Here is a 26,816-nt window from a genome sequence, read left to right on the forward strand (position 1 = left end):
TGAAAAAAAAAAAAAAAGTACTGTATTACATAAGGTTATAGAACTCAAGTTTTATTCATCATAAAATTCATACAACTCCTCATCACTGTCAAAATTACCATCCATTAACTTGTCCTCATCTGTGTCTGATGACGAATCACTGTCTTCATAGACTGCCTCATCCAGTTCCATCTATGGCATTTGAAATGCCACACTTCTACACCAGTGTGTAAGACGCACCCAGTTCTTAGACCCCGAATTTTTTGGGAAGGGTGCGTCTTATACATGGGGAAATACAGTAAGTGGTTGCCTGGGGCTGGGGGAGGTATTGGGGGAGTTAGGGTATAGGGTTTCTTTTGGGGGTGATGAAAGTGTTCTAAAATTGACTGCGATAATTGTACAACTCTGATAATATACTAGAAGCCATTGAATTATACACTTTAAATGGGAGAATTGTACATGTGAGTTAAATAAATAAAAAAAAGACATTTTGAAAATCTAACTAATGACTAAATTTTGTGAGGACAAGTCCATCCTAACCAGGTCAATCTTCCCCAATCCCCCATGCATTATTCATAAACCAAGGAAAAGCTCTGTACTCCAATTTTTTTAAAGATTTTATTTATTGATTTTAGAGAAAGGTGGGGAGGGGAGCAGGAAGTCATCAACTCATAGCTGCTTCTCCTATGTGCCTTCCCCGGGCATGCCCCGGGGTTTTGAACCAGTGACCTCAGCACTGCGGATCAACGCTTTAACCACTGCACCACAGGTCAGGCTGCTCTCCAATTTTTTAAAGATTGTTTGAAGTTAAAAAAGATAAACGATAAACGGCTATCCTCAATTTCTGATTGGTTTTTTTAGCAAAGGGAATAAATTATACTAAGTGCTTGGAATCAGAATCTGAGCCCAAAGGGATTTTAAAGATTACTTAACTCTAACACTCTCAGATTACAGATAGGAAAATGTTGCCTGGAGAAGTTAAATAACTTGTGTCATATAATGGAGCTGGGAAGTTTCAGATCACTGTCTCCTGACTCCGACCGAATTCAGTGCTCTTTCCCTTCACAAGACTCCCGTGACACATGAGGGGTAGAAATGGCATATAGCAATGTTATTAAATTATAAAAGGTCACTCAGCCTGACCAGGCGGTGGCGCAGTGGATAGAGCGTAGGACTGGGATACGAAAGGATCCAGGTTCAAAACTTCAAGGTTGCCAGCTTGAGCGTGGGCTCATCTGGCTTGAGCAAAAATAAAAGCTCACCAGCTTAGACCCAAGGTCACCTGCTCGAGCAAGGGGTTACTCGGTCTGCTGAAGGCCCGCGGTCAAGGCACATATGGGAAAGCAATCAATGAACAACTAAGGAGTCCCAATGAAAAACTGATGATTGATGCTTCTCATCTCTCTCCATCCCTGTCTATCCCTCTCTCTGACTCTGACTCTCTCCCTGTCCCTGTAAAAAAATAAATAAAATAAAAGATCACCCAAAAGAACCAGGGATTGTCATGTAGTATTCTTTGATACCTGCAGAGAACCTGATCTAGAAAAGCTTCCCTGTAAGGCTGTTAAAAGAAAACAAGCAGCTCCATTTTCTTGATCCAAATTATGTTGAAGAGCAAAATAAAATAGGTCAGAGGGGAAACTTTTAAAGAGAAGAGTATGTTATATACTCAGTTATACTTATTAAAAGATACAGGAGCTCTGGCCAGATAGCTTGGTTGGTTAATGTATCCTTCTTTAGCCCAGAGGCTGCTGGTTTGATCCCTGTTCAGGGAACGAACACACAGGAACAGATAGATGTTCCTGTCTCTCCCCAGTCCTGCCTTTCTCGCTAAAATCAATAAATAAAAATTTTAAAAAGATACAGAAAAAGTGAAAGTGAACCTAGTAATTTCAAATGGATTTCTGAATTTATACATTTCTAAACTATAAGAAGGAAATTCTATTTTAATTTAGCAGTCAAATTTATTCTCAAGGAAAAGCCTAATGCTAAAAAACAGATTCCAGTTGGCCCCAGAGGGGCCGAGCATTGCCCCCTGGTAGACATGCCGGGGTGGATCCTGGTACGGCGCATGCGGGAGTCTGTCTGCCACCCCCCATACCACTTCTCACTTCGAAAAAATACAAAAAGAAAAAAAGGAAAATTATCTTTAAAAAAAATCTACTAACTTTGGATAGTACAATAAATAAAGAGACTAGGCTACAAACTAATCCAAGAAACGAACTATTGAATAAAAAGCTATTCTTTCCAGCCAAGTTCCAGCACAGAAACGACCTTCCTCTCAAGACACAGGGGTCTCTACCCCAAACGGCTTTCCTCCAAACATCATGTGCACAGCTCCACCTGGTCACCGTGGGCATGCGCGTACCTGGGCAGTGTTGACTGGAACGGCTGCTCCCGCTCCTCTGTTTTCTGTAACACTGACTCGCAGCATTGGTTCATAGTTTCCAAGCGGCTCCTTCAGCTGCTGGCATCATCTCCAGCACTAGATTCAAGAAGTTCATTGCCAGCTTTGTGGACTGTTTCCACCGTGGCTTGATGAGCCAAAACATCATTTTTAGAACTTAAAAAAATGTTGAACAATTTATCTCTACAGATAACATTAAACCTGATTCTATAAGGTACACACAACATTGAAAGGCTTCTGGTGACAGTATTTAGTCTGAAACCAATAAGCTTAGAGACGAAAAATAAAAATACTTACATGGTGCTTCGCAAGCTCAACTTCAATGACTTTTGGATCTCCACTTATTGGTCTCTGAGCATCTAACAACTCTTCAGTGTGAGTCAGCCAACTCATTAGTTCTTCTAAGGCATGTTGGAATTGGCCAAGGGCCAAGAGAGCACCTTCAAGCTTATGCTACCCAGAAGATATAAAGGGAACGAGTGTTAGGAAATTAGAAAACAGCAGATAGTAGTAGTCCACTGATGTAGTCCACCAGCTCCCTTACCTGTCTGTGGGCAATTTTCTCCCGCAGGTTCTCCCAGAGGTGTCTGAGTTCTGTCAATGGCTTTCGTATAATGTCTCTGTCCGTGTCATCAGTAGCTTTCTTTAACATCAGTTCACCCTGGTGATTGAGCTTCTCCATCTCTACTTGCTGCTGGTAAACTTCCACTTTGAACTCCTGTCAAAGACAAACTTAATCTTAACAAGTCTTTAAAAATGAAAAAGAAGCTATCCCCTTTCAAAAGCCATTCCTGAATACAAACCTTCATTTCGTTTAACTGATCTTTAACAGTGTTGAGGTCAGAGCCGACAGGGGGCATGGTGCAGAGTTTAATCACAGTGCTATCCAGCCAGTCAAACATAGCCTAAAATGAAAACACAAATTAGTGGTCAGAAAACAAAAAACATACAGAATTGGGAGAGAATAAGTATCATCTCTGTCAATACAAGCAGAGGTAAGTTAAAGTGCCAAACACTGTTTTCAGGTTGTGGAGAACAAGTAAGAAAATATTATCCTTATTCTAATATGAAGATTTAAGAACAAAAGCAAACATTACTGGGACAGAGTCCACAAAAAACTACGATCTAGAAAAACAAAATATGAATAAAAGCTACTGTTTCTCATGGCCAACAGCAAGCTGGTGACGTGCTGAAGCTACCGTGCCACGCTGTGCTTCAGATGACCGGGGCGTGCAACCTCTGGCGAGAGACGGCTTCCACAGTATGGCCTGCTTCACTGCGTACCCACCACGAGAACAAATACGGTGAACACACGATGATGACCAACACGGTGAGGAGACTGGAAATTCAGGTGTCAGCGCCTTTCACGTCAGCAGTGGGAAATTCTGGTTAGACATACAGACAGTGCTGTGGTTCTGCGTGTCCTGGTCCTGCAGCGCAGCCCGCATGGCGTCCTCAAGCTTGTCTAGCCTCTCTTTCCACGTTTTGTTTAAGTTCTACCAGGCGTTATTCATCTAGAGGAAACATCAGTTTCTCCAATTAATACCACTGGTCAGTCCAAGTCCACTAACGTTCTAAGTTCCTCATCCAGGTCTTGCACCTCATCGATGCTCTTCTTCACTTCGGGCTTCTCTGTCTCTCCACAGGCAAAAATGAAATCTGGGCCCTGGCCGGTTGGCTCAGCGGTAGAGCGTCGGCCTGGCGTGCGGGGGACCCGGGTTCGATTCCCGGCCAGGGCACATAGGAGAAGCGCCCATTTGCTTCTCCACACTTCCCCCTTCCATTCTGTCTCTATCTTCCCCTCCTGCAGCCAAGGCTCCATCGGAGCAAAGATGGCCCGGGCGCTGGGGATGGCTCCTTGGCCTCTGCCCCAGGCGCTAGAGTGGCTCTGGTCGTGGCAAAGCGACGCCCCCGAGGGGCAGAGCATCGCCCCCTGGTGGGCAGAGCATCGCCCCTGGTGGGCGTGCCGGGTGGATCTTGGTCAGGCGCATGCGGGAGTCTGTCTGACTGTCTCTCCCCGTTTCCAGCTTCAGAAAAATACAAGAAGAAAAATAAATAAATAAATAAATAAAATAAAATCTGCTCCCAGGATTCAAATTACTCCAACTCCTCATGCAGGCCATCTGCCTTTTCTATAATAGTCTACATGTAAATGAATAAAACATAAGTCGAAACAGAAGCAGACAAACTTTGCAAATTACATCCCCATCAATAGCAGATGTTGAACAGAACCTGTCAATTTCACAAAAAAACTTTCAATGTTATATTTCACTTAAACAGTGAAGCTTTAGACTCTGGTTATTTTTCATATATATGTATACCAAAAAATGTATGTATCAAATGTATTTATATATAACTATATATATATATGTATATATATATACACACGCATACATACACACAGACACACACACACAAACACACACATATATATCATATAGAACAATATCTATAAAACAGTCTGGGAAAAGGTACATGGGCCTTCAATAATTTACCAAAGGTTTTATCCCCCCTACCTCCAAGGAGATTATAATCTATAGCCAGAATTCTATTGCAGAGAAGTATGTCAACAAGGGTAAAATAATACAAGTCACAAATTTAAGAGCTGAGAGACTAGCACAGTAGGAACACTGACCTATATAATCTTGAACAAAGTCAGTTCTTTGCCAATTTCTAAAAAAGACAGGGGCAGGGAAAAGAAAAATGGCTAAAGTAGAAGATAATAGCAAGACAGGGTTGGCTTATAGTAAATGGACAAAATGAGGGGAGAAATGCATTCAGTAAAAATAAAAACTAGGCTTTCCCAAAAGACCAGAAAAAGGTATGTCAGTGTTAATGATTGTTACTTTATTATTATTTTTTTTTGTATTTTTCTGAAGCTGGAAACGGGGAGAGACAGTCAGACTCCACATGCACCCGGCCGAGATCCACCCGGCACGCCCACCAGGGGCAACGCTCTGCCCACCAGGGGGCCGCTCTGCCGCGACCAGAGCCACTCTAGAGCCTGGGGCAGAGGCCAAGGAGCCATCACCAGCGCCCGGGCCATCTTTGCTCCAATGGAGCCTCGGCTACGGGAGGGGAAGAGAGAGACAGAGAGGAAGGAGGGGGTGGGGGTGGAGAAGCAAATGGGCGCTTCTCCTATCTGCCCTGGCCGGGAATCGAACCCGGGTGCCCAGCACGCCAGGGCGATGCTCTACCGCTGAGCCAACCGGCCAGGGCCGATTGTTACTTTTCATGACAAATGCAGAATTTATTTTCTTTTCTACCTTCTATTTTTCTGCATTAAAGAAATTTACTCGAGAAACAAAATAACGTACATTATAACAAAAGCTATATTCAGAAATGAAAGCAAAACTAAATATTCTAAGCCTATTCTATTTATCTGAATTAAGTTTAAAATTGATGAAAAAATTAGTGTTGTGTAATTCAACTGCTGTATATCCCAGTTGGTGGAGGTTATAAAAATCTACAAATGGTAAAACTTGTATTTGTAATAAAAAAAGAAATCTATAAAAAACAGGTATTTTTTCAAACGGAAAATATCCTCCTAAACTTAAAAACAAAAACAACTTTTCAGACACTCACCTTGGCTAAGCCATTAACACAACATACTTGGAAAAAGTGCTTTTGTAGTGGGCAAACACAGAGAAGGGGATTGTTTTTGCTGTTTGATGATAGATGGGTCAATGCCTGGGCTTTCCAAGTCATGGACAATGTCCTGGGTGTCTTTGATGGTGGTAAGGAGAGCTGCCAGGTCATACCAGACTTTTCTGATAGTTCAAGGACATCAAGAAACTTAATTTCTTGCTCTTCAGCCCGAGCTTTGATGTCCTCCCAGAAGAATACCATGTGATCCAATTTGTCCTGGATTTCTGAGGGGCAAAAAAGAGGTATGACTAGGACTTCTCTAAGTACTGGAAATCAGCCTCATCAGAAATGTCATCTAATTCTCACATTTTCATTGAAATTATCTTTTAAAAAGCTCTAACAATTTATATCTATCTCAGTTTTATTATTATTTCTACATTCACATTTCCCACTTATGTTGGTTTCCCACATAAAGAGACCATAGAGGTAATCTTGGAATGAGTTACCATCTAACAGAAAGGTACTACTGCTCAGATACAAACCCCATAACTTATAAAGGGACTGAGATGAGAACTCGATTCCCAGTGTTCCGTGTTCAACTTGCTGTTTCCCATGGAAAGTGTTATAAAAGATAATTATGTTCTACATACTATTGATACTGCAGTTCACTCATATTAGGGGTTAAAGGAGCATTTGTTTCCTGGCACGGGAATCTAACTACCAATTGTAACCTTGTTTCAATGGGGAGATGTGTTCTGAATTCTAAATGATTTCCAAATGACTTTCTGGAATACTCATTACTTGGGGACTTCACATTCAACAAAGCACCGTACATACATCCGGTGGAGTGCTGGAGGTAACCACAGCCTAGAACTTATATTATTGGTTTTCTTTAAAAATAATTAGATTCATCAAGCACCTTTCACAGCCAGATCTTTGTCAGCTCCCTGAGATCTCCCAATAAGCTCTTCTCCACGGCGCTTCAGGGCCTCAAAGGAAAGCTGAAGTTTTTCTAGCTCCACGGTGGCACTCTCATCGTCACTGAAGCATTTTCTGATCTTGTCGACTTCAGCAGGGATCAGTGCTGGCATACGTAGGCGAGAGGAAAGATTCTCCAGAGTCTCCACCATGGGCTCGATTTTATCATGGAACTGAATACAAGCCAGACCGTTAGCCACCACAGCAATACTTCATCCCACTTCTAGAGGAAGTGCGAGGGAACAAGGCCAAGGCATACATCTACTACTGCTGAGGATAAACTGCACATAGCCTTGTCTGATGGCTGTGGGCTTGGCTAAGAACTGTTTGGGGCATAGTACACTGCAGCTGGCCCACCAGAAATAGAAAATAAATGTTTAAGAATCAAAAAGATATTAAGTAATACACCAGGAACATGACAAAAGGGGACAACACTATGAAACTGGTGAGACTCAGTGTGTTCACATCTCAGATGATAGTTGCATGCAACAGATGAGACCAACAAGTTAGATGACCTCCACCAACTATATAAATGGATGGGGAACTCAATTTGCTAAATGACTTCAAGTTTAAAATCATCATAGCATGCAATTTAATAACCACCGTATGTAACAGTGAAAAAGGAAAATGTTGGCATGATGAAAGGTAATTAAGGCAGGCCAAATCTAACCTTATTCTAAAAGAACAATTACCTTTCCACTTCTCTGGCACTTTGAATAACGTGACTATTATTGTAAAATTTCACTTACAATATGAAGCAGAGAGAGAGGAAAAACAGGAGCAAAACAGGTAAGCTTGCCCCCCAAAAAAGGCTATCTAAAACCAACTCTGGATTCATGAATTAGAATTAGGCTTATCAACTGTATGTGTCCTGTGAGAAATACATGGTGGAATTTCCTTCACAAAATCACTTTCCATCACTCCCTCACTTCTAGGTTCCACCTCAAGTGAAACTGGCATAATAAACTGCGCTAACAAAATTCATTCCTCTGAAGTAAAGGGGAATTTCCCGATAGGTCATCCTCAATTCTCAGGTTCATAGGAATACCCTAGTCCCAGTGGGACCTCTGTAATCTGTAATGGTGGGCGCGGTCAACACAACAATGAAATGTGAGGATGTGGGGAAGACAGGAGCAGGCAGCAACAACACAAAGTAACAATTCCACAATGTGAGTGAGAGATGGGATGGAGGGCGGGAGGGAAAACTTAAGTACAAATATTAACCAAGACTATTGACTAAACATAGGAATAAAATACCCAGACATGACAAAAGTACCACTAACGGTACTGTATTAGTTGAAGAGTATGTAGTTTCATGCTGTAAACTTCACTGCTGGTGGTCTGTTTCCCTCTGGCTCATACTTCTCTCTACTCAAGCATCCTTCTCTGAGCTAGGAGGAGCTAGCTGGTGGCCTCCTGAGAGAGAATCTTAATGTGCTGTCTTATAAGTCTCAAAGAAAACAGGTTCAATAGGAACTGTTATCCAGAACTATCCCTGCTGAAGGATCATCACAACATAAAGTTTTAAGGGAAACTATCAACAGACAGCATGTACCGACTAAGACATTTTACCCTCCTTTCAGCACCAGCACACCCATCCATCACAATGGATTTTTACTGATCCTTACAATGAAAATGCACATCAGCCAAGGTTCCTAGTCTGACACTACCATCGGCATGCTGGTCTAGACTTCCTGAGCATGGAGGTGTATCTGATACAGAAACTTCTTGCTTAGACTAAAGGGCAAATGAAGGGTTACAAGGTCGAGCCACACACATACCTGAGCCGAACGGGAAACAGCCTCGTCCAGCGCCAGGGCCCGCTGGCGCACCTCCTCTTTAATTTGGGCATACGTGCTTTCTGCCTTCTGGTCTTTATCTTCCACCAACTCACCCTCTTCAGGGTTTAACTCCTTTAGCTGAGGGCCCATCATTAGCAGTTTATCAAGATGAGGTTTGTGTTCAGCAATGGATTCTCTTAGTTGCTATGTAAAGAAATACAGATTAAAATAAGCATTTTTATACCAGTTTATGTGCTTAAATATTTTGTTAAGAGCTTATACCAACTTTGAGAAAAACAAATGGAATTACTGAATGTCCGAGCATTTCATCATTTATAGAGGGGAAAAGCAGCTAAACCTTGCCTTGGGTTCTGATTCTCTACATTGTTAAAAGCCAGTTCAGATGTCCCACCAACCGGGAAGCCTTCCCAGATCATGTCTTCTCTCTCTCTCTCACCTCCAGTACAAATTCATCCCACCATCCTCTGTACTCATAAATACTTAAGTGTACTTACTAATTGCAATTTTCATGGGTTAGTGGCTGCCTTCCTCCTGAGACTGAGACAACCAAGCAGGACAAGCTACAAAGAGTCATATTTCTGGTACTCCAGCCGCTCCCTGACTTAACTGATGGCTACTTCTAGTTTACATCCTTCCACTTAACAGAAAGACAGGGATAGGGATAAGCACAGGCCATAACCAGATAAAATAAACATTAAAAAAGAACCTTTTTACAGTGGTCATAGCATTGGTGGATGTGTCTATAAATCTTCCTTCCATCTTAACCACATGTGGCAAATGCTGTGTGACATTCCTTCCCAGGGCCAGCAGGGGCCTGACCAAATGAAAAGCCACCAGCCACCCCCGAAGTCTAACAGCACCCCGCCCGCCATCACTGGAACGATGCTACGTTCCCTGGATGTTTACTTAGTTCTTTGGTTACTTCTGCAACACAGGTTCCTGATATATAAAAGTATTCTTTACTTGACTCATATTAAAGAACAAAGGAAATAATTCAGACATACATTGTTATTGTGCAAAGAAATTTTGATTGATTAAGAATTTCATAATGCAGAACTTGAATAGACTGTGGAGCCCATTCTTAGTTCTGCAATTACCTAAAGCTCAGCATGCTCCTTACCCTCATTTCCTCTTGCTGCACCCTGAGCTGCTCATGATCAATAGCTGGTGGATGTAATTGTGCTATTAGTGCCCGACTTTCCTCAATTCAGGGGCTGAGCTCCTCGTGTTTCCCAAAACTGGTTCACCAAGACCCGTGCTCACTCTAGGCGAGCATAGCGCTCTGAATTGAGCAGACTAATGGCTTCATATTGCTGTATTAGAGACTCTAAAAAAAGAAATACTAAATTGTTAAAACATTATGAACTAACCTAAGATTATAAGCGATTTTTATTTTTGTTATAGTTACCTGAATTTTCTAACTTTTCTATCACACACACTCATGTATATTATTTGTATAATTTTTAGAAAAATATCTTCCCTCATAAAAATCATCCAGAAAATTATTAATCTTTCCTGGATTAATAAACCCATTTCTCCCTTTTCACAAAGCAAAAAAACTCCTCATCCTAACCAAATATTTATAAAATTAATCTCTATTCACCATCATCACATTGCATCATTCCACTCGACTTGGAAGAGTAGGTAGAAACTCCCCTAGGCATACTAAGCTAAGATGATTACATTAGTTCAGGACACGCTGGATACATCAGTGTTATACTTACCTTCTGTACCTGCAGCTGAGCTGTGGTCTGGTCCTGTTCCAGGCGAATCGGACCCAGGGCCATCAGTTTCCGTTTTGTTTCCGCAACCCAAGCTAGTTCTGCACCAGCAGCTTGCTCACACTAGACACATATTGAAGAAAAATGACAGATTATATACAGCCACAGTCTTCCTTTTTAGAATTCAAGTCAAGTTGCAGACATTTTAGAATTGCTTATACTTCAACAAATATGAGTTGATCTTATTCTAATCAGTGTTTTTAGGAGGCTGTGGACTTTCAGTCAATCCTGAACAATAGTTTTAGTCATGTTTAAATATAATCTAACATGGCAGCAGACAGCTGAGTGAAATTAACTTGGAAATACTTAGTTGAAGACGCTTAAGACCCTCAGAACAACACAACCTTTACACAGTTATGTAGTAACAAAGACAAAGTAAGAACATGTTCTACATGACTGTTGTTTGTAAGCGTCCTTCAATCTTTCATCTCTTCCTTTTCAACTCGGCTAACCTACACTATTTAAAGAGAAAAGAAAGCTCCCACGCACAAGACATTTTATACTCAATTATCTGGCCAAGATAAATTATCTCAGTAAAAACATCCTGGGAATGCATCTGGAGTTAGGGCAAACTTCTGTGTGGTTCACAAAGCATTTATTTATAACGATGAAGCCAAGGAGTCGTGTTGTATTATTTTTTAGACTCCAACACATTAATAGGTGCATATCCTGCTACAAAGAGCAATTAAACTTTTTCAAGAAAGCAACAGGGAAAAAAGATGGAGGGAAATATGACACCTATGTTTACTGGGAGGGGTTTTATTTTGGATGGAACTGCTATTCTGGTTGGCATATTTGATAGTAATTATAGTTCTTGGTTCCTTTATCTCTCCCATCTAATGCTAAAACAATTCATTATGTCAAACTAAGATTGTGATGCATTTGGACCTTTTGGGTCTAGATATTCTCTATTCCAATCCCCACCTGCCTCTTAGCAGGGCATTAGCTAAGGAGAGGACTCACAGTCTCTTCCCCAAGTTCCCTGCTCAAAAGGGTCAAGAATGTGGGGACAAACCAAATCCTTCCTCACATACATTTACCCAATCACTTCCCATCACTGAAATAATCTGTTGCATTGGATTTACCTTCATCCCGTTTTCCTATTCCTGAGCCTTTAATTATGTGGGTCATAACTTTGTACTTACATATATCTCCACTGTTGAAAGTATTAATGCAGAGGTGTTTATAAACATTACCTGTTGTGATCTCTGAATAGCAGCATCCATTTCATCCACCCTTTGTCCAACAGTGTCACTGACCAGCTTGTCCTGCTCATGGGCATCGGACACCAGTTTATCCAGCCCGTCTCTGGCTCTCCAGGGCACCAGCTGCAAGAGAGCACAGCTCACCTCATTCACTGTGTCCAACCTAGCCTGTGCTCCATGACCTGCTTCTCCAATTCCTAAGGAGGGAAAAACAGTTTGAGGCCAGACCTTGCTAAATTAAGCACATTAGCAGCTGTGCTGGGGGGAAGTGGTGTCTCTGCCACACACCCCAGCAGGGCTTTGACCTCCTTCCTTCACTTATTTCTTCTTGTCTCAGATTTTGCAATCATTCCAAGCCTGACTTTAGGCTTAGATGCTGCTTAGAACTGTCTGTAAGACTTCTTGAGCCAGACTGTCTGCATAAAAAAAAAATAGTGTTTCTTCCTTTTCCCCCCTTACTTCAATAGAAATGATAGTTCTGTACCCTTAGGCATTTAACTCAGTAAGTACCTACTTCAGTGCATTTAGAACTGCACTAGATCCTGCATGAGAATCAAACACAACACGAAGCACTCTTTAGAGAATGAACCAGGAAAGCAGATTCTAAAATGTTATATACAAAGCAAACTTCCCAGGGATTTGAGATTCAATCTTTTTTCTTCAGACTGAAACAAGTGGTCTTATATCATTCTCTATTTATGTCAAATCTTACTGTCAGTGAATAAACAAGAAAGGAGGCAGGCAGATATTTTTGGTTTAGATTTAAGGTAGACAAGGTTTGTGAAAAAACTTCAGAATTTAAACTTAAGGATTCTGGCTAAGAGGGAAACGTTTTTTCTTCTACAGTGTGAAATGAAATGTCAGCTTACCTTCTGTCTTTGTTGAAACTGGGGTATCCGCTCCCCTGTGGGGGACTGTCCTCCACTAGCTGCCAGCTCTTCCTCCACCTCCCTCAGCCACCCGGTCAGCTCCTGATAAGTAGACTGGAACTTGTTGACCAGCTGCCGGGCTGGCTCTAAAGTTCTGAGTGCCTTGGAGCTAGTGACTGTGAAGTCTGCGTAGCGGGTCTTTATTCCGTCCAGTTTCTCTTGCATAAGCAAAACCTCTTCACCTGTGGGAGACCGCACACAATTATTCGTATTAAAGAAAACATGAGGAACTCACCTTCTGGGCATGAGGGAGTCCCTTAATCCCCCTTCCTTCAGAGCAGCGCTTAAATTTTATAGATGCTATCTCCCAATGATAGTGACTTCACCCACCATCCCACATTAAAGGAAGGGGGAAATAAACCCTTTAATCAATAAAAGAAGCCACTCCCGAGATTATTAAGATTTGAGTCCAAATGCAAGTGTTTCTAGATGTTCCCAGCACCTTCCAGTAAATACTGGCTTTCAATATATTGGAGGGAAGTGGGGTCATCATCTATAACCACAACCAAGTTTTTTTTTGTTTGTTTTTTTGTTTTTTTGTTTTTTTTTTAAAAGGCTTTATTTTTTTTTAATTTTTTAATTTATTTTATTCATTTATTTTTAGAGAGGAGAGGGAGAGACAGAGAGAGAGAGAGAGACAGAGAGAGCGCGCAAAGAGAGACAGAGAAAGAGAAGGGGGGAGGAGCTGGAAGCATCAACTCCCATATGTGCCTTGACCAGGCAAGCCCAAGGTTTCGAACCGACGACCTCAGCATTTCCAGGTCGACGCTTTATCCACTGCGCCACCACAGGTCAGGCCCACAACCAAGTTTTTTCGGTTGGCTCAGTGGTAGAGCGTCGGCCTGGCATGCAGAAGTCCCAGGTTCGATTCCCGGCCAGGGCACACAGGAGAAACGCCCATTTGCTTCTCCACCCCTCCCCATCTCCTTCCTCTCTGTCTCTCTCTTCCCCTCCAACAGCAAGGCTCCATTGGAGCAAAGATGGCCCAGGCGCTGGGGATGGCTCCTTGGCCTCTGCCCCAGGCGCTAGAGTGGCTCTGGTTGCAACAGAGCGACGCCCCGGAGGGGCAGAGCATCGCTCCCTGGTGGGCAGAGTGTCGCCCCCTGGTGGGCGAGCCAGGTGGATCCCGGTCGGGCGCATGCGGGAGTCTGACGGTCTCTCCTCATTTCCAGCTTCAGAAAAATACAAAAAGAAAAAAAAAAGGTTAAGAAGGAAACAGGAACCCAGGCTGAGGGCTGACCAGTGGGTAGAGTGGGCGTGGGTGGGTGAGGTGGGGGCCATAACAACATGGTAATAAAATCAGTGAACTAGGCCTGACCAGACGGTGGCACAGTGGATAGAGAGTCAGACTGGGATGCGGAGGACCCAGGTTCGAGACCCTGAGGGCGCCAGCTTGAGTGCGGGCTCATGCGGTTTGAGCAAAGCTCATCAGCTTGGACCCAAGGTCGTTGGCTCGAGCAAGGGGTTACTCAGTCAGCTGAAGGCCCATGGTCAAGGTACATATGAGAAAGTAATCAATGAACAACTAAGGTGTCACAATGAAAAACTAATGATTGATGCTTCTCATCTCTCTACTTTCCTGTCTGTCTGTCCCTATCTATCCCTCTCTCTGATTCTCTCTCTCTCTGTCTCTGTAAAAAAAATAAATAAATAAATCAGTGAACTATTAATAAGTAAGCTTGTATATCTAGGGAAGTGGCTAATGCAGGGTGCTTCTTTCCCTACGTTATGTGATTGTATCTACATACAGAGGTGCTAAGAGATGTACTTTTCAAAGTACCTGTGGTTTGTTTTAGAAGAGCCTGACCATTTTTAATAGCTTGATCTACATTCTTCTTTCTGTTAACAATTTTTTCATTCAAAGTCTGAATGGAAAGAATACCATTAATCCTAAAACTATGGCACAATAAAAAGAAAGAAATGAGACCTTTAAGAGATGAAATTGAAAGTAAACAGATGAGTATCAGCTAGTTTAAACATCAGATATTTGACTCCTTCATTATCTCTTTAGTTATACCATTAATTACTTAAAATAATTAAATCAGATATATACAGGCTAGGGTTTTTTTGTACTGATGAGAAGAGTTTTGGGATTCAATTAATTTTATCAATCTATTGGTTCCAAACCCGAGCCCAAGAAAAGTAAAATAGAATTCAGCAAAATTCTTTATATGTGAAACAAGGAATAAGACACTTCAAAAGAAGAAAGCAAGAAACAGGCAGATTTAAATCCTGGTTAAAAAATCTCAATATCTGAAATCAACGAAGTAGATGGAGTTTCGATTACTAGACACAAAAGTAAAACCCTCCCTGCGTTTGCTCATTTTTGCCATCCCAAAAGAAATGTCATGAAATGAAATTTAATGAACCTCATTTGATGAATTGAAAAGGGCAAACTATTCTAAGGCAATGCAGAACCCCTAGAATTTGAGCATACAGATTGTAGAACTGTTTTAAGAGTTATAGCTGTATAATTCAAACCCTGGGAAATGTTCAGGTTATCTGGTTTTATGAAAGCTGCTCTTCAAATGGAAACGGAGCGGTACATTACCTAATGAGGTAAACGGAGTTGGAATTGAGATGGCCCCTGACTATACTCTGAACCATTTTCTAGAATTCCTAATCCAGAGTGTTAAGTACAGATATTTCCATGGACTCATCAGAAAATAGCTAAGTTCTTAGCAACAAGTCTGTAAGTATGCACTTGTGTTTGAAGTTGAAATGTTAGGAATAAAAAGAAAAGAAATTAAGAGAACATGAATCAAAATGACAAAATAACTAGAAACACAACCAGTAAGAATGGAAAACATGAATACCAGGTGGTCAGCATGCTGTTTCTGCAGGACATCCTGTCTGTAATCCTTTACGACACTGAACTGAGCTTGTCTTCAACCTCAGCCAGCCATTTGAGCACCTCCCCCTCATCCTCCCCGAACCGTCTAGCGTTAAACAGTGCTTGTTCAAGCAGGGCTGCTTTTCAACAGCACCGGTCTTGACTCTCACTGTATCGGGCCTGCAAGGAGTCTCGCTGTTCTGAGAGCATGCCCTGTTCCACAGAACATGCCAGGGAGGACAGGACTGCCCAATTTTGACTGCCTGGTGCACATCTGTTGCATGGCTTTCTATTTCCTCCTCCAGAGCCTGGAAATCCAGATGGAAAAAAATGAGAATAACAGAAACAAAATAAATGAAAAGTAAACATGAAAAAAATGAATAAATGATGTAATAAATTAATTAATAATACAAAAAATTTTACCTACTGAAGGGCAACAATAACACAAGAACTGTGTTTATCTTTTAAGTGGTAGACTATTAGTAGATATCTACCAAAGGTGTGACTACTCCAATTAATAATGTGACCATATTTTAAACTTTAAAAAACCCCTCAAAATACATATTCTAGCATGTTGAAGGCAGTTTAATTTCCAGGGCTTCTGATTCCAGTTTTTGTTTTCACTTACTGTAACTACCTCCTACCTGGTGCCAGATAATCTGTTGCTGTATTTTGGTGGTCTGAGGGCCAACAGGTTCAGAGTTAGCAAGCTTTTTCTCTGTGACAGATAAGAAGTCAGAAATAGGCTCAGCTGTCTCGTGGAACAGTTTGGGTAGAACCAGGATATCTTCCAGCTGTGTTTGCCTACACAAATACATAGAACAAATTGCTAAGGCAAAAAAGTCACATTAAAATGGATAACAGAACCTGACCTGTGGTAGCGCAATGGATAAAGCTTCGACCTGGAAATGCTGAGGTCGCCGGTTCGTAAACCCTGGACTTGTCTGGTCAAGGCACATATGGGAGTTGATGCTTCCTGCTCCTCCCTCCTTCTCTCTCTCGGTCACTCTCTCTCTTCTCTCTTTCTCTCTATCTCTCTCCTTTCTAAAATGAATAAGTAAAGAAATTTTAAAAAATTTTGAAATGGATAACAGTATAACAGTACTATATTCAGTAAAAGATCAATCTTACCCAGGCACATTTTGAGTTCCAATCGTAAACAAAACACGCATATATAGCATTCTGCTGTTTAAAGGTTTTCAAAAGTATTACCTTATTTTGATTTTGTCATAACCTTGCAGTGTAGGCAGAATTATTATCTCCCTATTACAAAAGAGAGAACCAACCCTGGAGGCCTAAGGATTTGTCCAAGGTGCCCAGTGAGTTGAAAAAGTACAATGAAGATGATATCAGACCTTCTAATGCTCTTTCTGCTTTGGAATGTAGCTCATGTGTCATCTAAACATGAGACCAAAATACAGTTTAAAGGAGTAGGAAAAGCATCAGTTCCCATTTTTCTCTGTCACTACTACCTTCACGTGTGAGTGAAGAGAATAGAGCATTTGAAAAGCAAAGGCAGACTGTGAACTAGACCTTCCTTCCCATCTCTCCAAATCCAGTAAGGCTTCTAGTAATTTCAAGCCCCAGAACATAACTTTGAATTCAGATTTAAGAAAAAAAAAAAAAAAGAGGAAAAAAAAAAACCCCAAACCAAACAAATAAAACAAAACAACACCACCACCTCAGACTAGCTAAATTTGCCAACACAAATGGCAGAATCATGGACTTTATTGCTCATTTGGAATCTTAAATCTTATTTAATATAACAATCCATACTAAGCTTGGGTTTCAAGTTCCCTCAGATTAAAAACAGAAAATTACAAAGGGGAGAGGAAGCCTGAATGTTGGAGGCAGTCTAATAAGGAGAGCCACCACAGAACTCTATTGGCACACACAGATTAATTATAAAGGCCATAATGATGACTTTAAAGCAGTGGATCCCAACCCTAGGGCCACGGACTGGTACAGGTCCATGGGCCATTTGGTACTGGTCCGCAGAGAAAGAATAAATAACTTACAATATTTCCGTTTTATTTATACTTACGGTGAACGATGTTCTATTTTTTTAAAATGACCAGATCCCTCTGTTACATCCGTCTAAGATTCACTCTTGACGCTTGTCTCAGTCATGTGATACATTTATCCCTCCCACCCTAAAGGCCGGTCCGTGAAAATATTTTCTGACATTAAACCAGTCTGTGGCCCATAAAAGGTTGGGGACCACTGCTTTAAAGCGTTAAGAACAGACTAACTCCTCTATCATTTGAAAAGGCTCAGGAGTACAGGATGCACTTTAGTTCAGCAAACCTTTACCGAAGAGCTCCTTTGTGCCACTTATTTTAATATGATTTAAATATAAAGGTATGTCCTTTTAATTATCTGGAAATTCAATTATGTTTAAATATTTAAAAAAAAACATTTCTAGATGTCATTTGTAAGTGTCAACATAAAGTATAGAATTTCCTTTCTTAGTTAGTTTATACCAGCCTTCAAAATATATCTTTAATTAATACGAATAGCCTGACCAGTGGTGGCACAATGGATAGAGGGTTGACCTGGGACACTGAAGTCCCAAGGTCAAAACGCCAAGGCTGCCAGCTTGAGTACAGGCTCATCAGCTTGAGCATAGGGTCAACAGCTGGAGCATGGGATCATCAAAATGATCCCATGGTCACTGGCTCAAAGGCCAAACGTCACTGGCTTGGCTTGAGTCCCCCAGTCAAGGCACGTATGAGAAGCAATCAATGAACAACTACAGTGACACAACTACAAGTTGATGCTTCACTGGTCTCTTTCTCTCTGGCAAACAATAACATATTATTTTAAAGATTAATATTAAACTAGAATTTTATTTTAAAAAATTGGCCCTAATTTGTCTTTCTGATTCATCTCTAATTTTGGAATATGAAAGTGTGAATAACTCAATATATACAGGACTTGGTGTGCAAAGAGAAAACCTAAAATAATATAGAGGCATCGAAAATCTAGTATTAAAACTCTAAATTAGCATGACCAGGCGGTGGTGCTGTAGATAGAGAGTCGGATTGGGATGCGGAGGACCCAAGTTCAAGACCCCAAGGTCACCAGCTTGAGCGTGGGATCATCCAGTTTGAGCAAAGCTCACCATCTTGGACCCAATGTTGCTGGCTTGAGCAAGGTGTTACTCAGTCTCCTGTAGCCCCACGGTCAAGGCACATATGAGAAAGCAATCAATGAACAACTGAGGTGCCACAATGAGAATTGAGGCTTCTCATCTCTCTCCCTTCCTGTCTGTCTGTCCCTCTCTTTGTCTCTCTCTCACACACACAAAAAATTATTATAAGTATGATATGAAGCCTTTGGACAGTTGTGAGCAGAAGAACAACGTGATCCAATTTTCTATGTTTCATCTATTGTAAGGTACAAAATTTCACATTTTAGTAGCTCTAAAATTGAAATATGTCTTATAATCAATGGCATTTGCACAATTAGCAGTTTCTTTTTTTGTTTGGTAGTGCATATCATAGCTGGTGTCTGAACCTCTGAGCCAGGTAGTATGTTCTAAGTCTGAGTCTGCACTGTATGGAAAAACAGCCTGTGGGGCAGGAGCAAGAGGCCAGCTTGGAGGCAGTGGAGCAGTTTAAGAAGAGTCCTTGCTTAGATGTAAACCAGGAAAATGGTGGGGGTGGGTGGGAATGAGAGGTAGTCAAATACAAGACACGTTGGAAGATGGAGCCAGTTTGTTAAGTCCAAAGACTGAACACAAAGCTTAAAGCAAAGAGAAATGGTAAGGATGACTCTTGGGTTTTTGTCTCAGCAAGTAGGAAAATGGTGACACTCTATCCTGATAGAAGCAACATGGAGAGAAAACCCAAATACTGGTTGTTGTTTATTTTTTCATTTTTTTTTTCATTTTTCTGAAGCTGGAAACAGGGAGAGACAGTCAGACAGACTCCCGCATGCGCCCGACCGGGATCCACCCGGCACGCCCACCATGAGGCGACGCTCTGCCCACCAGAGGGGGATGCTCTGCCCATCCTGGGCGTCGCCATGCTGCGACCAGAGCCACCCTAGCGCCCGAGGCAGAGGCCACAGAGCCATCCCCAGCGCCCGGGCCATCCCTGCTCCAATGGAGCCTTGGCTGCGGGAGGGGAAGAGAGAGACAGAGAGGAAAGCACGGCGGAGGGGTGGAGAAGCAAATGGGCGCTTCTCCTGTGTGCCCTGGCCGGGAATCGAACCCGGGTCCTCCGCACGCTAGGCCGACGCTCTACCGCTGAGCAAACCGGCCAGGGCCCCAAATACTGTTTTGACATGTTAAGTTTAGGAGGCCTGGGGGTCATCCAAATGAAGCTTCCTCGAATCACGGTTTATGTCTGGCACCTCCCTGAGCATCCTGAAATGCAGGGCCAGGAGCAGTGCACATCTGCACCAGCTGAGGGAGGGGCCAGCCCGGAGCAGAGGAGCGACAGTGAAAAACCTGCAGCGACACTGCAGGTGTTCCTATGCTGGCGATCACTACGTTCCCTTTGGGGCGTGGTAGTTACCTTTGCAATAGTGGAGAACTGCTGGGAAAATTTTTGACACTGGTCCAGTTTTGTCTGATTTCTCTGAGTTTCTGCAAACAGATCCTAGGAACCAAAATATCACAACATTAGCTTTCTCACTGAAACAGCTGAAATGAATAATAAATAATGAAAGAACATTTATTAGGTTCTAAGGCAGTTTTCAAACCTTAGCATCATCAGAATCACCTGGAAGACAGCCTATAACACAGAATGCTGGGCCCCAACTCCAGAGTTTCTGACTCAGTAGGTTTGGGTTTGGGTTCGAGAACTTGAATTTCTAACATGTTCCCAGATGCTAGTCTGGGGCACACACTTCAAAAAGCACTGTTCTAAGTACTTTACACACATCACTTCATTTAATCCTAACAACTACAACTGTATGAGGTCAGCTGAACAAATAACCGACTATGTCCATTTTATTGACGAGGAATATAATACTGAGAGATAAAGCAATTTGCTCAAAGTATCATAGTAAGTGAGTAAACCAGGATTGGTATCCAGGCAACCTAACTGTAATGCCAAACAAAACAAAAGACCCCAAAATACCAACAAATAAAAACTGCTCTGAAAGAAGTCATTTTCTTTCACTCATAGCTTTTCCCCATATTTTAATCCTAGTAAAATAAAATTTAATATCAAGAAACAAAATAAACCAAAGTCCTTTTAACCTGTCCATCAAATGATTTCAATAGATACTCAGAAATTTAGGATTAAAAGGGACCTTTTAGGTCATCTGGCCTGAATGTAACACCAGCATCTTGAGACAATCCTGCTTGAATGCTTTTCAGGAGACAGGGCTCAGAATCTCACATTTAGGGGAAGCATAATTGCAAGTACATCATCTTTAGCTATGATGAGCTAACCCTCCCCCAATCTCCACCATGCTACTGCCACACCCAGCGTCTGCTGGCTGAGCTGCTCTAAGAGCACTCTGCTGTCCTCTGCCTGGCCTGGCTTCATCATTTCCTGCTGGACAGTGGTTTCCTCAATCCACTTGATAAGAGTTCCATGGCAGGCTTGGTAGTCTCCCAGAACTTCCTGGATACTTTCTAGTTCCAATTGGCTGAAGGAGCAGAGAAAAACTGCTATGAGGTATCTTGGTGTCAATGTAATAAAGTAAATGAGAATTTCCTTCTTGGCCTGTGCCTCCAGCTGAGCTTGACCACACAGGATACATCTTTATTTGTGGGAGAAAGCAGTACAATCCTGAGAGCTACGTAGGAGCCCAGTGCCCTGTGGGGTAAAAAGTGGCTCTGGGAACTGAGACCTGGCATCCTATGATAATCCTTGTCAAATTTTTAATGAGATTTCCCAGGATTACCAGGGTTGCCAATAGGTAGTACTGACTGTACACTTCTGTCCCTGAATGATGCGGTGCCTATCAGATTACCCCAGCTATAATTTATGAATCACTGTCATTTCTTGGGGAGGATGATGAAAGAGTGGGTGGAAAATAGTACCTATTTACTATTAATTTCAGTGCATTTTTTAAAATATCATTTTTGTTAGCCTAGCCCATCCTTGGGATAGTAATTCAATTATACAGAATCAATCCAAACTTATCTGAGTTTCTATAACTCTTCACCCCATGTATTTGCCTACTGAGCCGAGCTTCAGATAGGCAGTTTTCTATCTTTCCTATTCAAATCAGTCATCAGAAATAGGACTTGCCTGACCTGTGGTGGCGCAGTGGATAAAGCGTCCACCTGGAAATGCTGAGGTTGCGGGTTCAAAACCCTGGGCTTGCCTGGTTAAGGCACATATGGGAGTTGATGCTTCCTGCTCCTCCCTCGTTCTTTCTCTCTCTCTCTTCTCTCTCTCTCTGTCTCTTTCTCTCCCTCTCTCTCTCATCTCTAAAAATAAATTTTAAAAATTAAATAAAAATAAAAAAAAGAAATATGACCTTAAGTAATTGAGATAAAAACCACCTAGTTAGCAAATGAAAGGAAGCAAGAAATTCTGCAAAGGCCCACTATGAAAACGGTTTATATTTAGATTCAAAGCTAGTAAAACAAGACCTGAACCTCAGGTTCTGTCCTTAAGAGATCACCAGGTCACCTTTCCAGTCTGTATTCTAAGTCAGCACTGTCATCATGACTTCATTAGGTAAGACAAGGGACAAAGGAGAGGCACTACTGAATAGAACTATCAGTGCTGACTCAAAAGCAAGACTCAAGTCTGCTTTGGGGCCGGTGGTCTAAACTTCCTGTTACTCATCTTTTCCAGAATTCATCGTGACATTTCATTTCTACCTCTCCCTACCAATTCCTGCTTTTAAACAAGAATACGCAGATATTATTATTTTTGTTTAAAACCTACTCCCTGAACCCTGAAAGGAGAAAAGGGTAGGGTCACTACCCTGAGACACTCACTGGGTCTCAAGCTGGGCAATGACCCGGTGCCAACACTTCTGCAGCTGGGAGCCTTTCTCCTGATAGCGCTCCACATCCAGGTTTCGCTCTGGGGTCAGACAACTCAGCTGCTCTGCCACCACCTTGGCCTTGGCAATTTCCTCATCCAGGACTGCAAACACTGATTTCTTGTCTTTCACATCACTAAGCCAGTGCTATAGAAACACAAGCAGAGCAACACAAGATTAAAAATATTCCACGCTAAAAAGTAAGAAAGACTCAGACTAAGGTAGGCAGCAAGGACATGGCCGACAGCTGGCCCCCATTATAGCTGTGGTTCAGAAGCTAGACCCTATAACATCTGTGCCAGAAATGCCTCCACAGACCTCACGCACACTGAGCAGCCACAGGCAGACAGCACAGCACAGCACAGAGAAATGGGCAAAGAACTTGTGTTGGGAACCTGGCTTATCATCTATAATTTTTGAAAATAACATCCATCATTTAGCCATTCTGACTCATGGTTTTCTTACCTGTAAATGAAAATAAAAATCCCTTCCCTATCCCCCTCACAGAGTTGCCTGGGAAAATCAAATGAAATAACAGCTAAGAGATTTACAAACTTACAGCAAAGCCATTGATTGTATCCAATTAAGCCATGATTTTACTGGGGAGAAGAGAGAGAAAAGGGAAAGCAAAGTTCCTTATCTCCCCTTTCTAGCTAGACATATTTCTCAGTCCCTTCTTTGAATCCATATAACAATATATTCAATGATATTCTGCCTAGTTCAAATGCAAACTTAAAATCAGCGTCATGCCATCCAAAACTGTATTTCTTCACCAACTCAAAGCATTGGATATACAGGGGTGGGCAAAAGGAGGTTCACAGTTGTAATACAAGTAAGTAATACAAGAATAAACTCCGTGTTTCATGTACTCCCAACTGTAGACCTACTTTTGCTCACCCTTATATTAAGCCAACCTCCTAAGAAACTCAGTGCAACCAACCCGTAATGTAGAGCGATGGGACTCCAGGGCTGAGAGGTCTGCTGGTACTGCTTCTTCTTGACTCAGCTTGATCTCATTACCTTTGACCAAGAATCCGGCATCCTGAATGCTACGCACTATGACATCAATTGTCTTGAGCCTGTGAGGATAAAATCCTTTTCATTAACACATGCACTTTAAGAGCTGGGCTACAGATCCAGAGCACCAAGGTGTGTCTAAACCATACTACTCTGAAAGCACCTAATCTGGTCTGATCTCGGAAGCTAAGCAGGGTCGGCCCTTGTTAACACTTGGATGAGAGTACCAAGGAGAGGGTCACAAAACATAACTATTTGCCCAAATCAATTTCAGCATCACTAGTTGATTAGTGAATTTCAAAAGAAAAAAAATGGGGGCATGGCATATGTGGTACCAATTTAAACCAATTCACAATCAAGTTCTAGGTGGCACTGAGACATGCACACACATGGTAAACTTGGGGGAGAAAAGGTGTAAGACCTGAAATCCACTCAACATTGTGAAGCATCTAAGACCTTTTTCTCCTCAAGGTCAGGGGTGGAGATGGGTGGTTAGAGGGAAGAGGTTCAAAGGCCTGGTTTACTCAAAACTTTTCTTCCTGTTCTTTAGTGTCCCTTTCTTTCCTTTCCTTTCTCTTTATTTTTTCAAGTGAAAGGAATAGAGATAGTGAGGCAAACTTCTGCATGTGCCCTGACTGGGATCTACCTGGCAACCCCATCTGGGGGTGATGCTCAAGTACTGAGCTATTTTTAGCTCATGAGGCTGATGTGCTCCAAGGGAGCTATCTTCAGTGCCCCAGGCCACACTTAAACCAATCCAGCCACTGGCTGGGGGACGGAAAGAGAGAGAGAAGGGGGAATGGGGGGCAGAGAAGCAGTCGATCATTTCTCATGTATGCCCTGACCAGGGATCAAACCCGGGACATTCATTCGTCGGGCTGACGCTCTATCTACTGAGCCTCTGGCCACAGACTTCCTTTCTTTTTGTCCTGAGGTATATGATCAAACAAAAATGAGGTAAGAAAGAGTCCTAACACTGCAAATGAACTCCCAACCCATTGGCATTTGTTCAGGGGAGCCCAAATGAACGCATTCCACACTTGGAACTAAAGCCCTAGTATCTTGTCATGGCTACATGCTCTTCAAGATCTACAACCCCACAGAAGGAAAATATCTCAACAGGATAAAGGCCATATATGATAAACCATCAGCTAACATCATATTAAATGGCACTAAACTGAAGGCTTTCCCCCTTAAATCAGGAACAAGACAGGGTTGTCCACTCTCTCCACTATTATTTAATGTGGTACTAGAGGTTCTAGCCAGAGCAATCAGACAAGACAAAGAAAGAAAAGTATCACTTTTTGCAGATGATATGATCCTATACATCAAAACCCCAAAGAATCCACAAAAAGACTACTGGAAACAATAAGCCAATACAATAAGGTCGCAGGATACAAAATTAACATACAGAAGTCAACAGCCTTTCTATATGCCAACAATGAAACAATTGAGAACCAACTCAAAAGAATAATCCCCTTCACGATTGCAACAAAAAAAATAAAATACTTAGGAATAAACATAATAAAGAATGTAAAGGACTTATATAATGAAAACTATAAACCATTGTTAAGGGAAATCGAAAAAGATATAATGAGATAGAAGAATATACCTTGTTCTTGGCTAGGAAGAATAAATATAATCAAGATGGCTATATTACCCAAAGCAATATACAAATTTAATGCAATTCCCATCAAACTTCCAATGACATTTTTTAAAGAAATAGAGCAAAAAATCATCAGATTTATATGGAACTATAAAAAACCCCGAATAGCTAAAGCAATCCTAAAGAAAAAGAATGAAGCTGGGGCATTACAATACCTGACTACAAACTCTATTATACGGCCACAACAATCAAAACAGCATGGTATTGGCAGAAAAATAGACACTCAGACCAATGGAACAGAATAGAAAGTCCAGAAATAAAACCACATATATATAGTCAAATAATTTTTCATAAAGGGGCCAACAACACACAATGGAAAAAAGAAAGCCTCTTCAATAAATGGTGCTGGGAAAACTGGAAAGCCACATGCAAAAGAATGAAACTGGACTACAGTCTCTCCCCCTGTACTAAAATTAACTCAAAATGCATCAAAGATCTAAACATAAGACCTGAAACAATTAAGTACATAGAAGAAGACATAGGTACTCAACTCATGGACCTGGGTTTTAAAGAGCATTTTATGAATTTGACTCCACAGGCAAGAGAAGTGAAGGCAAAAATTAATGAATGGGACTACATCAGACTAAGAAGTTTTTGCTCAGCAAGAGAAACTGATAACAAAATAAACAGAAAGCCAACTAAATGGGAAATGGTATTTTCAAACAACAGCTCAGATAAGGGCCTAATATCCAAAATAAACAAAGAACTCATAAAACTCAATAAGAAACAAACAAACAATCCAATAAAAAAATGGGAAGAGGATATGAACAGACACTTCTCCCAGGAAGAAATACAAATGGCCAACAGATATATGAAAAGATGCTCATCTTCTTTAGCTATTAGAGAAATGCAAATCAAAACTGCAATGAGATACCACCTCACACCTGTTCGATTAGCTATTATTAGCAAGACAGGTAATAGCAAATGTTGGAGAGGCTGTGGAGAAAAAGGAACCCTCATACACTGTTGGTGGGAATGTAAAGTAGTACAACCATTATGGAACAAAGTATGCTGGTTCCTCAAAAAACTGAAAATAGAACTACCTTATGACCCAGCAACCCCTCTACTGGGTATATACCCCCAAAACTCAGAAACATTGATACATAAAGACACATGCAGCACCATGTTTATTGCAGCATTGTTCACAGTGGCCAGGACATGGAAAGAACCAAAAAGCCCGTCAATAGATGACTGGATAAAGAAGATGTGGCACATATACACTATGGAATACTACTCAGCCATAAGAAATGATGACATCGGAACATTTACAGCAAAATGGTGGGATCTTGATAACATGATACGAAGTGAAATAAGTAAATCAGAAAAAAACAGGAACTGCATTATTCCATACGTAGATGGGACATAAAAGTGAAACTAAGAGACATTGATAAGAGTGTGGTGGTTACGGGGGGGGGGGGGGGAGGGGAGGGAAAGGGGGAGGGGGAGGGGCACAAAGAAAAAAAGATAGAAGGTGACAGGACAATCTGACTTTGGGTGATGGGTATGCAACATAATTGAACGACAAGATAACCTGGACTTGTTATCTTTGAATATATGTATCCTGATTTATTGATGTCACCCCATTAAAAAAATAAAATTATTAAAAAAAAAAAAAAAAAAAAGATGTACAACCTCTCTGGATTGTTCATGAAACACTCCAGGAACTTT

At 41.5% G+C, this 26,816-nt stretch overlaps 1 protein-coding gene across 1 annotated transcript in view; it reads right to left on the reverse strand.

The window, feature by feature from the left end:
- LOC136316057 (microtubule-actin cross-linking factor 1-like) overlaps positions 1–26,816 on the reverse strand; it is a 91,825-nt gene that overhangs the window by 14,843 nt on the left and 50,166 nt on the right. The window contains 23 exon segments of the mRNA XM_066247800.1: positions 2,684–2,839; positions 2,931–3,104; positions 3,190–3,291; positions 3,790–3,900; positions 3,987–4,052; positions 4,428–4,443; positions 4,488–4,529; positions 6,034–6,151; positions 6,154–6,258; positions 6,894–7,125; positions 8,734–8,937; positions 10,479–10,598; positions 11,732–11,904; positions 11,907–11,937; positions 12,610–12,851; positions 14,450–14,534; positions 15,486–15,538; positions 15,541–15,747; positions 15,750–15,810; positions 16,147–16,306; positions 20,026–20,109; positions 22,419–22,612; positions 23,406–23,544. Coding sequence (XP_066103897.1) covers positions 2,684–2,839; positions 2,931–3,104; positions 3,190–3,291; positions 3,790–3,900; positions 3,987–4,052; positions 4,428–4,443; positions 4,488–4,529; positions 6,034–6,151; positions 6,154–6,258; positions 6,894–7,125; positions 8,734–8,937; positions 10,479–10,598; positions 11,732–11,904; positions 11,907–11,937; positions 12,610–12,851; positions 14,450–14,534; positions 15,486–15,538; positions 15,541–15,747; positions 15,750–15,810; positions 16,147–16,306; positions 20,026–20,109; positions 22,419–22,612; positions 23,406–23,544 — 2,875 coding nt within the window.

The sequence above is a fragment of the Saccopteryx bilineata genome, chromosome 12 (genome assembly GCF_036850765.1).
Source record: "Saccopteryx bilineata isolate mSacBil1 chromosome 12, mSacBil1_pri_phased_curated, whole genome shotgun sequence".
Lineage (NCBI taxonomy): Eukaryota > Metazoa > Chordata > Mammalia > Chiroptera > Emballonuridae > Saccopteryx > Saccopteryx bilineata.